Below are 15,669 nucleotides of genomic sequence, written 5' to 3' on the forward strand. Positions count from 1 at the left end.
TCTAAGTTGGCGGTACAGTAAAAGTGGCAGTAACAGAATTACTGTTACCACTGGTGGAGTGTGTGCAGGCCCGTCAAGTCATGATACAGCGGTAATTCCAGCAGTTATCACAGTAATTACATTACTGCCACCTTTAGTGTATACCACTGAACTCATAATGAGCCCCTATATCACTTACCTCAGGTTTTACAGCTATATCTTTACTTTCTTTTAATTGTGTTTTTATATTTACAATGTCATCTAGTAATTGATTGGTAGGGACTGATTAGGGATGTACTTAACAGTACCCAATTACCTTTCTAGGTATTGTTTGGTTTATCTGCACACTTTCAGTTCATTTTGTATTGCCTCCAATAAACTGTGTTGTTTCTGTTACTACAGTTTCTGTAGTGACACTTGTTTGTCACCCACTGACTTATTCACTTCTTTTATCTCCTGCTTGCGCTAATCGCTAGCTTGTTGCATAAGTATCGCTTCTGCTGAGTTATTTTCAACATTTTCTGGTAATTGGACCAAATTATGTATGTTTTCAGCCAGCTTGCCTTACATCATCTTACAATGAAAGATGACATGGGCAGAAAAGTTAACAATCATTTGCTTTACCCCTCTAGCTGTGGATGTTAGGTATAGCTTGTGTAACACTTCATCTAGCGGGCCTTGTAGCATACAAATATCTGTTCCAACATTTTCAATAATATTCTTCATGACTGGAGAGCCTGCATCAGTCATTGGCCATTCAGGAAATATCTGGTCAGTGCATAATCAAAAGCCACTGCCAGATCAGCCCTGATGTCTGGTGAAACATGGCATATTTTATATCTGATCACAAGTATGATTGAATATATGTATATATCATTAACTAACCACCAATCAAATAAACAAGGAAAAGGTGTCAGGAAACGCACCTCCAATGGTATGAGTAGAGATAGAAGCGTTACACACCAACCACACAAGCTCGCAATTAGGATGGCGTCATTGCAAATAACGGCAGCTCCATCCCTTCAGCAGTGGCGGTTGCCATGGCAGCGAGTGAAGCCATTTCTTGCTGGCAGTCATGGATGACCAACGCATACGTCAGGTCACATGATTCTATGGCGCTCTGTGGAGAGTCCTTCAGGAAATAAAACCCGCCTTCACGAATGCTGCTGCGCTTCTGATTGAGTCTTTTGGATTGCTTTGTTACTTTTGTTATCTTGAACTTTGGTGATACCTGACCCGGCTTTGTCTTTTAGATTATGCTTTCGCCTTCTCCCCTGGTACTTCTGCTGCCTGCCTGTTACGATCCTGGCTATTCCTTCTCGGACTGTTTTTGCACTTTGTTCTGAAAACCTACTTGCCTTCGTGTTGCCGACTCCGGACTGCCTCTGACCTTCCTTGTTGCTCATCTGATCTTGGATTTTGCCCTCAAGTTGCTCGACTACCTTTGTTAAACGGACTGCCACTTTGCTACGCTTCGTTTGGAATCTTCGTCTCCCTACCGCACAGACATCACCTTTCCTGGAACTTTGGAATGTGACTTGTTCAAGTGCAGCACCCGGACTAACTAGAGACGCTCTCCTGCATGCTGCTGTCTCCTTAGGCATCCTCGTGCCGGCGGATTAGGGGGATATACCTGGAAACTCTACAACCTTGTATTGGACTTTGTGACTCTTCTACCCTGCTGTCAATTGGATATATTCCGGTAAGACTTGTATTTGGCATCTGGGTTATATTTCCAAACTCCTTAATTACTAACGATTAGTGGGGTTGTCTCATTCTCCTTCAGGTACCATCTTGGGGTATTCCAGTACACGTTAATATCACCAACACAGTAGTCAACTACAAGCACACTTCCAACCTTAGAGGTTGGTCTGCACGCGCATACATTTAGAGGTGGGTCTAATTCAAGTGTTCTATCTGGTAAAATTACCAACTTGTATTGCAGATCATAACTTCGGTCTCCCACAGCCGGCATGTTGCGAGGGAGTGTGGAATACATCGACCCGCCCAGCAGAACTCCCCTACCTCACCAAATTACATTTCAGCAGCCACCAGCAGAATGGCTGCGCTGGCTCTGTTGAGCACTATCGCCTTGCATTAAAACTGCGCTTTGCAGTTTCCAAAATTATGGTTGCACTGTCTTACCAGCCACACATGGGGTGAGATGGAACATGGAACAACCCGAGAATGGCTGCCAGTGTGTTCCTTATGTGCACCAAAGAAAAGAATGCAAAGGCAGCACTGCTATGCTGCCAGCTCAAAACGTTTTCATTGAGAAAGAAAATATTCTGCCTTTTAAAATGACTGCGCCATGATGCTCTTTTTCATCTGTTCAACCGTACACAGTTCTGATCCAGTGAGACCCAGCTAGGTCCCTAGCAAAAAGGGGGCATTTCTCATTGAATGACCAGCTGTGCCAGGCAAGATCTGTGAAATAACAAAGAAATTCACTTCAGCCATACGCAAAAACGCTTTACCTTTGCAACAAAATATCACAGATAAACCCTTCATAAGAAGCTTTCTCTCTCTTTGCTCATGTCAGTTTCATTGGGCCCTTGCTTGCTTTGAACATATTCCTGTGTAGTAGAAATTGACTATGGCCATGGAAATGCTCAGAATAAAGATACCAGGAAAAACCGCATTTGAAAGTGACAGCAAAGGAAAAATCAACCACGTGTAAATTGGTGCCTTTTACAAATAAGAAAAGATCTGTTTAAAAGTGGAATGTTGAATGAAGGCCCTGTCCTTGCGCAGAAATGTGATGGGGGTTTGTGTTAAAACATATATAGGATGTTTAATGCCAACAGCCTTGCTTTCTGGTTCAGGAAAGGAAAAAATAAATAAATAAAGTTACTGTGAAACCAGCAGGACAGGTGTTTAGGCCCTGGCTTCAAAGGACTGACTACGGGATCTACTTTCCCCCAAGTGTACCAGCATCTGGGGCCTATGAATAGGCAGGGGTGAAGCATTTCAGGCCCTCATCAGACTATGGTGCAGTGCTCCATCTGGGTACAATGGATTTCTGGGACACATAGGTGTGACTTTTTAAGCAGCACCTCCCCACAACTTAAACTGGGGAGCTTCAAAGGCAACTCCAGAGCAACATTGGGAAGTATGCCCTTATTTGGAAGACAATGCTGGCCATTTGGGGCAAAAGATTGTTCTGAATTAATAAACTTTAGGACTTTATTTCTGCAACCGGAAAATGCAGGAATGCAAATGTTTAACAGTTTAAATGTAATGTTTGTGGCTTTAAACAAGATATTGTGGCTGTACCTAGTATGTAGGGAACGCAAGCGGCAGTAAAATGTAAATTGTGGTAAAAGTATACTTGGTGCAACTTGCTCTGTGATAATAGGTACCCATATATAAAATTGTAGAACTTTAGGTGAAATATTTCCCACTGAAAGGTGTGAAAGATTATTACGAGGGCGAAATGACAAAGTACAGACTTGGGAGTCGGAATGTCATGCTCAGTATGAAATGTGTCATTTGCCTATGAAAGAAATGCCACAACTGTAAAAATTTGTAATTTATGACATAACTGATTTTTGACAAAAATGTCTGTAGGAGGGCATGGTCAATTTAATCTTACACCATAAACTGATGTCATGTCCTTGAAGCCCAACCGGTTGACAGGAAGGCGGTAAAAGTAAACCCTGACCAATCCAGTTGTTAGAGGCATGTCAAGCCAAAGGCCTGCCCCCCTGGTAAATCCTGTGATGTCACCCGCCTTTATAAAAAGGGGGAGACTCAGAGAGTCATAGGAAACTCTCTTCTGAATTTTCCAGCTCCTGCACATCCAGATATTCCATCTTCACTCTGCAAGATTCCAGATTCCACTGCCAGGCCAGAGGATAGCTGACCCTGTCCAGACAGGACCATTCATCCAGACAAAAAACCACCAAATAAATCTCAATAACTCAGGGAAAAAGGGAAAAGGTGGCTGAATCCTCATTGGGAAATCCAGTGCTGCCTGCTTGCCCTGCCACCCGCTCTATCCAGCTGAGGTGCCGCTGTGCCGTGACCAGACCTTTGCCCAGGTGTTTTCTTCGGGGAGAGCTTGCCGCTGTGACCAGTGACCAGATATGGCCTTGCTGTCCAGAAACCTGGTGCGCTGTCCAAAATACCCCATTCAAGTGCTTGTTGTGAGTATTCCCCTCCCCCAACAACCACAAACTGTCAGAATCCTCTGTGCATCATGTCCTTGATCTCCAAGTGTTAGCGCCATTCTTCCACTCATTTCTGTCATGTGTAAGTCCTTAGTACTATTTTGATTAAACTAATTAATTCCCACATAAAGAACCACACGGCGCAAAGGAGTTACACTTGCAAAGTAACCTGTGTCGCGGGCAGCATCTCTCTTTTCTAGCCACTAAAATATAGTTTCTGTAAAACTTGTCCTTTCCTTTTTTTAAAAAATTTAAATTATATTGGTTTTGAAACACAAGGGTTATATGTACAAGTATGCTCATGTTGCATTCACATAGGTACATCGATATTTTGTTGAGATTAAACAAGAGTATTGCTACTAACAACGTTAAACCCCTTCCCCCTTATGGGTTAAGTGTTCCTGCTCCCTCCCTCCCGCCCTCCCCAAAATGGTGTGGCGAGTTTGTCGATTTTGACGGTGACAGTTTAGTCTGTGTTTAGTGCAAGATGGGATATTGGTCTCGGTTGGCTTGCATGTGTTTGTTCGGTGCGACAGGCCTGAATGCCTCTATGCTGTTGGATGGTGGCTGAGTCTTGTAGTCATGTTTTGATTAAGGTGGTTCTGGATCTTCCAGCGTTGTTTGTCTTTGGCTTGGGATGTATATATTGGCGAAGTCACACCAGGTTTCTTCGTGGCGGGCTGCCTTTCCATGGAGGGCTGCCATGATTTTTTCCATCGTGTATATGTTTGTTGCAATGGCAGTCCATTCCTTTTTGGTTGGAAGGTGTGGAGATTTCCATTTGATGACCAGACCGGCCCTTGCGGCACGTAGGAGTGTAGATGCCAGTCCCTTTATTCTTGTTAGTTCGTCTTCTTTCTCTTCCAGGCCAAATAAAGTCAAGAGGGGGGATGCTTCCCGCTCAATGCCGTCTATTTCTTTGATCCATCCAAGCACTTTGTTCCAGTATATATGCACTTTGGGACAGTCCCACCACATGTGCCAATAGTTAGCCTCAGCTCCACATTGTCTCCAGCATTTAGGGCTGTTAGTCTGGTACATTTTCGATAGTCTGTGGGGATTGTACTGCCATCTATAAAGTCGTTTTATGGCATGTAGTTTGTATTGTGTAGCGATGGATATTCGGGACAGAGTTTTGCAGATTGTATCCCATGCCTGTTGATCAAATTCTCTGTTGAAGTCCCTTTCCCATTTCTCTTTGAGCCGGTGGTTCAGATTTTGGTCTTTGGTGATCAGGGCAATGTACATGCGTGCAATCAGGCCTTTGTTCGTGGAGGTTGTATGGAGGATTTTCTCGAAGGGAGTGAGTTCTCTCTGTATCTTGGTTTTCCACTCCCGTCTGGTTAGGACTCCCTTCAAGCGGAGATAAAGGAAAATCAGGATTGGATGCAGTTGGAGGGCGTCTTCCAGGTCTGTGATTGATATGAATTTGTCGTCTCTCCATAATTGTCCGACCCTTTCAAGTCCTGCGTCGAACCAGGTTTGATATCTAGGATGCTCTGGGATTTCCTCTCTGACCCCTGGGGCCCAAATGTGGCTCAAGGGGGATGGCCATGGGGTCACTCCCAACATCCCTTTTCCCTCCTTCCATATATTCCATATGGTTCCAAGTATAGGGTGGTTTCGCAATTTTCGTGTGAGTTGTGGTCTGAGGACCCATAGCCATTCCAATAGCATGCAGGGGTCAGGTTATCGTTGTCCAGTTGGACCCACTGCAGGTCTTTCCTGTCTCTGAGGTGGGGGATAAGGACTCTCAACTGCACGGCCTGATAATATCGTTCGATGTTGGGGAGGCCTACCCCTCCTTGATCCTTTGGTAATATGAGAGTTTCATAGGGTATTCTAGGCTTCTTTCCTTCCCACAAGAACCCAGTTATTGCCCTTTTCATCTGTTTGAAAAATTCTTCTAGGACTGTGACGGAAAGTACCAGGAAAGGGTATAGGAAACGTGGGAGACTAACCATCTTAATGGCATTCAGGAGCCCCATCCATGAGATTGTGTGGGGTTGCCATTTTGCGAGGTCTGCTTTAAAGGCGGCAAGGAGTTGGGGGGAGTTGGCCTTGTGTATATTGGCGATGTCTCTCGTCAAGTTGACGCCCAGGTATCGGAGTGTGGGATCTCCAATGATGAGGCTGAGTTGTTCGAGTTCTGCTCTTTGGCTGGTGGTAGGTTCCTGTAACGGGAAGAGGAGTGATTTAGCTTTATTGATTTTGAAGCCTGACAGGGCACTGTATTGTTCAATGAGGTGGATTGCTTTGGGGATTGATGTCATCGGGTTCTGCACATGGAGTAGGATATCGTCTGCATACAAGGCCAATTTATATTCTTTCCCGCTCACGTGAAGCCCTTCAATGCCTCTGTTAGCTCTAAGCATTTGCGCCAGTGGTTCCAATGATAGCGTGAATAGTATTGCTGAGAGGGGGCACCCTTTTCGCATTCCTCTGCTTAAGTTAAACCAGCGAGAGTATTGGGAGTTTACTGCTACAGAAGCTCAGAGTGAGGTGTATACAGCTTTGATTCCGCGTCGGAGCGTAGGGCCGAGACCTATTTTCTTTAATGTAGCTTCCAGGAAGCGCCATTCGACCCTATCGAATGCTTTTTCTGCATCAATTCAGAATAGTGCCGGTGAGTTTGGCATTTTCTTGGCTTCATGTATGAGGTGGAGGGTCTTGCGGGTTGAGTCTGCACCCTGTCTTCCAAGTATGAATCCCACCTGGTCGTTGTGCATTATAGCGGGCATGTGCGTCTCCAGTCGTGCAGTGAGGACCCTTGTGTAGATTTTGGTGTCTGTGTTTAAGAGGGAGATAGGGCGGTAAGAGGTGCATTGGGTGGGCTCTTTTCCTTCTTTCGGGATGACCGTGATCAGCGCGTCGGAGAAGGATGCGGTGTCGGGGCCAGTTTGGAGGATATGATTGAAGAGCTCGACCATTACTGGGAGGAGGGTGTCGCTGAAGGTTTTGTAGAATCCTGCTGTGTAACTGTCATTTCCGGGGGCCTTCCCTGTTGGGAGTCTTTTGATTGCGTCTGCTATTTCTTCGCCCGTGATGGGGGCGTCAAGAGCTTGTGCTGTGTCTCGGGATAGGCTTGGGATGGTTATCGTGTTCATGTATTCTGCGATTGCACTCTCGTCTGTCGGGGTGTCCGAGGTGTACAAGTTCTCATAGAAGTTAGCAAAGGCTTCGGGAATGTCACAGGGGTGGTCCCTGTGGGATTCTGTTTCATCGTGTATAGTTGAAACCCATCTCTCTTTGCGTTGTCCACGAAGTCTGGCGGCAAGGAGCAAGTCGGCTTTATCCCCTTTCTCGTATTGTTTCTGTTTTAGGTATTGGAGTTTGCGGATGATCTGGTCTGTTTCCAGCTGCCGCAGTTTCTCTCTCTTGCTGGCGGCCTCCTCTATTTTTCGGCATCTGTCGGAGCCGGGAGATTGAGCGCTGCGGCCTAATTGGGTTATTTCGTTCTGTGGCCTGTTTTCTGTGAGTTGGCGCTCTCTTTTACGTGCTGCTCCTTCTTGGATTAGTGCTCCTCTCCAAGTGGCTTTCCCCGCCTCCCATACCATGTTTATCGAGACTTCGCCTGTGTTATTGAGCTCAAAGTATTGGTTGATCTCCTTCTCAAGATATTCACAAAATACCGGGTCTTTCCAGAGCATTTTGTTACAGCGCCACTTCGAGCTTCTGTGGGGGAGTGTCATACGACTGAGGGTGACCGTGACCATGTCGTGATCTGACCATGTTATTGTGTTGTAGGAACCTTGATTGGCCGGAGTTGGGTGCGTATATAGAGGTGAGTGTGATGGCGGTGCCCTGTATCTTACCAATGAGCACCAGCGCTCTGCCACTTACATCTGCCCAGGTTTTCTGGACTTTGAATTGTATCCTTTTTGCGATCAGGATGCCGACGCGAGCTTTTCTGAGCGGGCTCGAGCCCCAATGTTCAGTGCCTGTCCGGGCGTTTAAGATCCTTCTTTCTTCCCCTTTAATGTATTTGGTTTCTTGTAAGAAGAGTATGTCGAGCTCCGCCCTTTTGAATTCCCTGACCACGAGTGACTGTTTGGTGGGGGAATTAAGTCCCTTGACATTCAATGTGCCTATTTTGATTGTGGTTGGCCTGTCGCTTACCTTGTCGTTATTTGCCATTGGTGTATGCTCCTGGTTTTTCTGCCGGTTCCCATCTTTTGTCATTGGGTGCCACCGAGACCGGAGTGTTCCGTTGAGTGTGCCGGACCGTCTTGGTCTTTGGTGTCTTTATTTTTCCCTCCCCCCCTCCTTAGGGGAATACAACACAGTATCCCCTGCCCTCTGTTCCTTTTGTTCATCTTTCCCCCTATCATCGAGGGCTTGCATGTTGACTTGGTGGCGTCCGATTCGGACTGGGTGGAAATTGTCAGTCCAGTGTCGGACCACCGGTGGGAACCGTTACCGCACGGTCCTTTTCACACATAAAACCAATTATAACATTTTGAGCCCTCCTCGGACCCCCCTTTTGTCCCCTTCCCAACTTTTATAACTCAACAAAAATTTATAGGAACAAAAAAAGGTATTTTGATACATGCAGTTTTCGAGGTCTATCGTCAGGCGGCTGTGCCTTTCCTCGTCTTGCGAAGGGTCTCGTCTGCAAGTCTGGATCAGTGCTGAACACGTATGGTTCGCCTGGATCGTATCAGATTGCCCAAGTTACATCACTGGGTCTTGGGCGTTCGAGGTGCGGGCCTTGGGAAGATGCGTTAATTTGTCGCTTTCTGGAGTGTTGTTGCCCCTTCTGTACTTTCTTGAGCCTTTCACTCTTTTTCTCCTTGGTCCCTGAAGTTCCCACCGCTGACTATTCTGTTCAGGCCCTTCACGTTCTCCTTCCTCTGGGCCCGTTCCGAGAAGTTTGGCGATGCACTCGCAGATTTCCTCTTCGGATCGCAGCTGGATTCTTCTGCTTCCGTGTTCGAAGGTGAGGGAGAAAGGGTAGCCCCACCTATATCGTGTGCCCTGATCTTTGAGCCATTTTGTGAGTGGGCTGCATAAGCGTCTCAGCGCTAGGGTGAGCGAGGATAGGTCCTGGAAGATGGTTATCTGGGCACCTCGAAGGGTAAGGGGGCCTCCAGATCTAGCCTTATCTAGTATCCTGGTTCTGTCTTGGTATCGATGAAATCTTGCGAGAACTGATCTTGGCCCGCCGGGCGGGCCACCGGCTCTGTGTAATCTCTCTGTTTTAGGCTCATCGATATCCTTGTCTGCCGTCAAGATCTTGATAATGTCATGGATGGTTTTTTTGAGGTCTTCCTCCGATTCACCTTCGTGTTCTGGAATACCGAAAAAGCGTAGGTTGTTTCTCCTCTCGCGATTTTCTAAGTCATCCATTTTTAGTCGAAATTCCTCCTCTCTCTTCTCGATCTCTCGTATTGTAAGGTCCATTTGGGTTTCGAGAGTGTCTATGGAGGCTTGATTATTCTCGACCCCTTCTAGCCTTTCTTCGATGTTGTCCATTGTCTGTGTTATTTTATCTATTTTGTCGCCTAGATTGGCTCCCATATTTTTTATCTCGTGGAGCAAGGCTGCAATGTCGCTTTTGGTGGCAGATTCCATTGTCTCTATGATCCCGATGTCGGGGGTCGGTGGGGTTGGAGTATAGGCGTATCCGGCCAGTTTCGCCCTAATGTCCATGAGGTGGTCACTGCAGCAGAGGAAGCACACGCCCCTGAGTCGGGGGCCCAACCCTCTGCACTGCGGTGCTCCAGGTGTCTTCAGGATGATTCCAGGTGAGGGATGGGGTCTCCATGTCCCTTGGTGGCGGAATGGAAGTGCGTAGGGCACGTTGGTTTAGTGCGCTCACTAATAGTTCTCTTAGTTGAGGCGGGCTGTTTCTCGAGTCTGTCGGATCCCTGCGTGAGCGTCTCTGTCCTGCGGGGGGTGGGAGCTAGTGTTCGTGCCAGGCGGCCTCGTGCTTCTTGTTGGTTGCGGCTTTGTTTAGGGCCAATGCCACTTTTTGGTTAAAGAGTGTGGAAATGGGGTGGGGCGCTTTTTCCTGCAGTTGCTATGGGTCCTTCAGTGTGGTCTGATGTCCAAATATGTGGGTCGTGAGGAGGGCGACCCTGGTTTCCCTTTTTGGGCAGGTAGCTCGCTTGGGTCTGCTTCGGGGTATTAGTTGTAGCTGTTGGACGCACTTCAGCCCCTGTTGATGGTGTTGCCTGAGTAAAAGGCTGGGCGCCTGGGCCTCTGTGGGGCTTTGTGTAGTCAAGTGGGCAGTTGGTCCTGGTTATTTCTGGGGACTGCGCAATGAGGTGCACCACGAGGCATGCAAATGGAGTCTTTGGGCTCTGTTGTATTTTACACCGGTACCTGGCCAGGAGAAGGGAAGGCAGTGGCCCTAAGTCTAGTGTTTGTGCTTAGTACATTCGGGTGCTAACTGAAGGAAATTGAGATTCACCATGCAGGTCGAAGCCTGGGGACATCCATTAGCACCCTGTGATGGGCTGGAGGTTGTGACAGGGTGACTCGCAGGCTCGCGTTCTACCTGTAGTTGGCCCAGATGCACAGTGTTCAATGGGCGTCGTATTTGCTCAAATATGAGCGTTTAAGGTCTCAGAGTTTGATGCGTGTTTCTTCTTTTCTCTTTTTTCCCCCTTCCCCTTCTTCTTTCCTTGCCCTCCTTCCTTCACCTCTTTCCCCTCTTTTTCCACTGTTTAACTTTTTTTTTAAAATACTTTATTATAATTGCAGAGTCTTGGAGGGCTCCGTGGTCCTTTGGACGTGCGCGCCCCTCCTTGGTTTTGTCGCGTAATCCTGAAGGCGCGGGCCGCCGGCTCCATGCCGGCAAGGCTGTTCGCATAACACACGGCCCCCGGCGGGGGAGGGTGGCGTCGGTGTGTTGGTGTGCAGTCTGCAGGACAGAGGGGCCCCCCGCCGGGGGTTCGGTTGCAGTGAGGAGTGATCGCGTGCACAGCGCAGATTCGTGGACAGTGGGAGGGGGCCCGCCTACCTTTCCCCTTCAGCGGGCGTGTTCCGTGCCTCCAGCCGGCATGTCCCGCAGCACGGACACGTGTATCATGGCGCTGATTGCAAGCGTAGTTTCTCCTGTGGTCACAACGGAGGGGGAGGCTGACTGCACGGGGGGAGAGGCCGACCGGGATTCACTTCGCTCCGCAGGTGCGGGGCCTACCTCCGACAGTTGCACAGGCTTCCCAGGGCTCAAGTGCACTGTGGAGCTGTCGCACGCAGGCTCTTCTTCAAAGGCGGGTTTCTCAGCCTTCTGGAGTCCGATTTCGATCAGATTTTTTACCAGTGTGGGGGGGATCTTCCGTCGGCTTCTCATCGGTTTTGGGTTTGGGGTGGTCACAAGATGGTGGCTCAAGTCGCATCAAGGACCTATGGCCACAGAGCTCACACGGAGTTAGAACTCATCCGTGCGCCCCCTGGTGGCCACTGTCCTTTCCTTTTAAACTGATTTTCTCTGTCAACTGCTTTTATTTTTAAAACCGAATTTCCTTTCTTCTTAAGAATCTCATCCAGTCATTCATATAGAGTTCCCTTTTCACTTTCCTATTATCCCAGTGATGTGCATCTGTCATTCAGCATAAAAACCGCATACCGATTCTGTCTATTTCTGTTATGCTTACCTGGTATCCACGGGGCGCCACACTATACTGGATGGAGGTCTAAGCGCTATCCCGGACCCTACTCTGCTTGGTTATGTGCCAGACGTTGGGTAGCGCCTTTAACAGGAGAATGGAGGGTTAAGATACTGGTTCTGCGATGGGCGGACTCCCACCTCCCTCTGGTCCAAATCCCCTCCCTTGGGGTTATTGCTTACCTTAGGTTTTTGTGCGTTGAACTCGCCGTCCTGCGTCTCTGTGCAGGGGCGCGTGGTTGGTGCGGGAGTTCCGTGGACCTAGTTGCTTCACTGGTCTGTGTGCCCTTATGTCGGGTCCAGACCAGCTGTGCCTCTGACTCTGCTTGCTGTCTTCCAGGTGAGTTATAATGGCTTTTCTGACTTTATTCTGTCTCCCTCTTTCTTTCCCTCCGTTTTCTCTGTCTTCTCGACGTCTTGCTCCACTACGCTGTTCCCTAACAATGTCTCTTTTTGTTTTCGCTGGGATGGTTGCGATCTCGGAGTTGCTGCGCCGATGGTGAAGGCCATGGTGAGTTATTGATGCGCGGAGCGCTGCGCTGTTTTTTGGTGTTAATTGCTAACCTGTGTTTTCTTCTCTTTGTACAGGTTGCGGTGATGTTCCGGAGTGATGAGCGATCAAAGCGCCGCTTGCCCGGGTAAGTGCTTTGTTAATGCTGACCTTGTTCCTTCTCCCTTGCAGGTTGCGGTGAAACCCGGAGATGGGTGAGGTAAGAGAAGCGCAGGGTGCTGCCAGGACTGGCTACTTGCCCAAGTAAGAATTGTTATTAATGCTGTCCTTGTTTCTTTACCTTTGCAGGTTGCAGCGAACTCTGGAGATGGGCGAGGTAAGCAAAGCGCAGGATGGATTCAAGACCAGTTACTTCACAGGTAAGTGTTCTTGCTCGCTAATGCTGTTCTTGTTCTTCCAGGATATTAATGGAATCCGGATCTAGGGCTTCAGGATCGGGCCGTCGGAGAAACAGATGAGCAGGAGCTGGACACGGTGAGCGTTACGCTGCAGGAGTGCAGAATAACGCGAAGCGTGTTCTGCTGTTTGGGTGTGGTTTAAATAGCCCAGGGAAAGTAATTCCAGGCCAAGTAGTTCCTGGCTCAGCCACACCCAAAACACTAGACCGCATGCCTTAGTTCTAAAGAACTGAGCTGTGTAATAGGCCTCCATGTTGGATTAAGGTCCAAAACTGGTATTGCTTTATTCCTGATAATGAGCCTGGCGCCAAAGGCGCCAGGACTGACTCATGTATGTTTCTGATGGTGTTTAAAGGCCCTTGGGGCCAGTGTGAAGGGCTTTAGCCCCACTGCTGCCATTTGTGCTTTGGATATGTTATAGCGGATGGTCAAATTAAGTGAATTTCATCAATGTACCTTGAAATTATCACCCCATTGGTGATTGCTGCCCAATATTAAATTTGTGATTTTCTTTCATGGTCCATTGTGACCTAGGGTATTTGTAAAAGGGGGTGTGAGACGGGTTGGGTGCCAGCTCAATCTGAATTCTAGGAAATTAAGTAAAAGTGTTCTAATTGTGTGCTGCATCCTAGGCTAGTGGCAAGAGTCCTGGTCTGGTGTGTGACGCCCGATTAGAATCCTTAACAGATTGGGGGCTCATGACAGGGATTGATAAAGTGTTTCCGCCCGTGACCGCCTAACACAGCTGGCTAACCTTCAAGGTAGTGATACTTTGTTGGTTAGAAAGCTGTGTTACGCTGTCGAAAGCGTCTCCCCAAAACATAAACCCTAAGTACCAGGCCTGTGTGTGAAATTAAAGTAAAATCAATCCCAAACTAGACAAAAAGCAACAGAATACAGGTTATTATTATATAAATAAATTAATAAAGAAACAACACTCTCCATAATGACCACAGTAGAAATAAACATGGCTAGGCATCACCTTCTGCACAAATTATTTGTCGAGGGGAGTGGACACAGCAAGATGAGGAAGTCTGGCTAGAAGTCTGGCTAGAAGAAATGATGCAAAAGGTCACCACCATTGACATGGATATGGATATGTGGCTAGACGGTGGCCTATTACATCAATCCTTGAGCGAGTTGTACATGACCCCAAAAATTAAAGAAGAGCAGGTTAAAATGGTCAGGATCACAGCCTACTTATATCTCCATATGGGTATTATGCAGAAAAAATCTGAACAAAATAAAACTCTTGCGCAAAACCAATCTGAACTCTTAACTCAAACCCAGACTGAGCAGCTAAAAGAGGACTTGGCTCTACAACAGCAAAATAATTCAGACCAAGAGGCCCAATTAAATGCATTAAGAGTGAAGTGTCAAGAAAAGGTAGACTCTTTGGAAGAGAGTCAACTGAAATTAAAACAAGTGAGATACAATAACGTCAGCGCAGAGCAAATAATCACTTTACAGAATCAGATAAAAAAATTGGAAGAGGAAAGTAATAAATTAGTTATGAAAGAACTCCACTTTCAATCAGAATTTGATGAAGAGCGCCAGAAATTAGGTGCCATAACGCAACAAAGGGAGGACCTGGCTGGGCAAAGGGGTGCTCTATATCAGGAGAAAGAGGCCCTGTACCAGGAAATGTGTAAATTAAAAACCAATCTGGAGAGAAGGGACTGACTGGCATAAAAGAAGAATGTGAAAAATTAATGGGACATAGGAGACAAATGAAACTCGAGTTAGAGCAGGCCATAGAGGCTCAAACTATGCAGAAGAAGGAGGTTCGCCTCCTGCAACAGAAAGTGTTTCAGTGTTCCCAGACCATACAGGTAGCTCAAAGAGACAATGAGGCCCTCTGTGTGGAGAACAATGGACTCCACAAGCAGGTGGCAGCTCAAGAGCTGGTCATAGGGCCAGTCAAGCCCTGATAGCGGAGCAAAAATCCCAGACCTTCTATCAAGAGGTAGTGGCTCAGAAGGAGAAACTAGGGAGGATGGAGAAAGAGTATGCTAGGCTAAATCCAAACGTGAAGGACCCTGAACACATAGAGAGGGACAGGGCAACCCCTGATCACAGTGTGATGCCCTCTGTACTAAGGGCCTCAAACCCACTTACCAATTTGTATGCCCAGGGCACTGCTGACTTCATGTCCACCGGTGCACAAGAACTGGGTGTCATGGGGCAGCCAGATTTAAAAATAGGCCTAGCATGTTTCAGCGGACAGGTCAGCGCCCCTCAGAAATTGATGGACCGGCATCCCTGTATCAATACAAAAATATTATGGCTGATGTCTCTGACCAGGAAGCCTCATATGAGGAGAAAGTCAGGGAATTAGATATGCAGAAGCATTATCTCCAAAGGGACCATTTGGTTCCTAGAAGAAACTAGGCCTCACCATTCTGCGAGCCCCTCACAAGCTCATAGAATCAGGGAGCGCCTAGAAGATCATGAGGGGACCTCCAATAGTAGCCGCTCTGAGTCTGAGGGTGAGTGGACTCAGGTGACATGGCAAAAGAAGGCAAATAAACAGAGGAGCGTTCTGGTGAAAGACCCCATTAGACAGATTAAGGCTATTAGGAATTTCATAACACTGTACCACAAAAATGATAAATATTCTGTCTTGACGCATCTGGAACTCTATGAACAAATGATGGACACTTTTCACATCAAAGATAGCCAGAACTGCATAGATTATGCTAAATGGACATTCTCTCCGGAGCACTACAGCTTCTTTGCTGGACTGGAAGATCAAAACCATTCAAGATGGTTCACCTATAAGGCAGTCATCTTGAAGCACTTTTCCGTCCACAGAAACCCCCACGAGTCTCGAAAATAGGCCAACAATTTGCAATGCGGAGAAGAGCAGGCCCCAAGGGAATTTGTGCAGGAGCTAAAACGCGCCTTTGCACAAACTATGAGGCGGGTGCGCACTAATTCCAGAGAATTCATAACCACTTATTTTCATGCGCTTCCGAAGTACATAATGACCCA

General features: G+C 47.3%; 1 protein-coding gene across 1 annotated transcript; it reads left to right on the forward strand.

Moving 5' to 3' along the window:
* The first annotated feature begins 13,734 nt into the window (after positions 1-13,734).
* On the forward strand, positions 13,735-14,358 carry LOC138567764 (uncharacterized). Its single transcript, XM_069646254.1, has one exon. The coding sequence runs from the start codon at positions 13,735-13,737 to the stop codon at positions 14,356-14,358; it is 624 nt and encodes a 207-aa protein (XP_069502355.1).
* Positions 14,359-15,669: the final 1,311 nt, after the last annotated feature.

Source organism: Ambystoma mexicanum, chromosome 2p (genome assembly GCF_040938575.1).
Source record: "Ambystoma mexicanum isolate Mex_15411 chromosome 2p, UKY_AmexF1_1, whole genome shotgun sequence".
Taxonomy (NCBI): Eukaryota; Metazoa; Chordata; class Amphibia; order Caudata; family Ambystomatidae; genus Ambystoma; species Ambystoma mexicanum.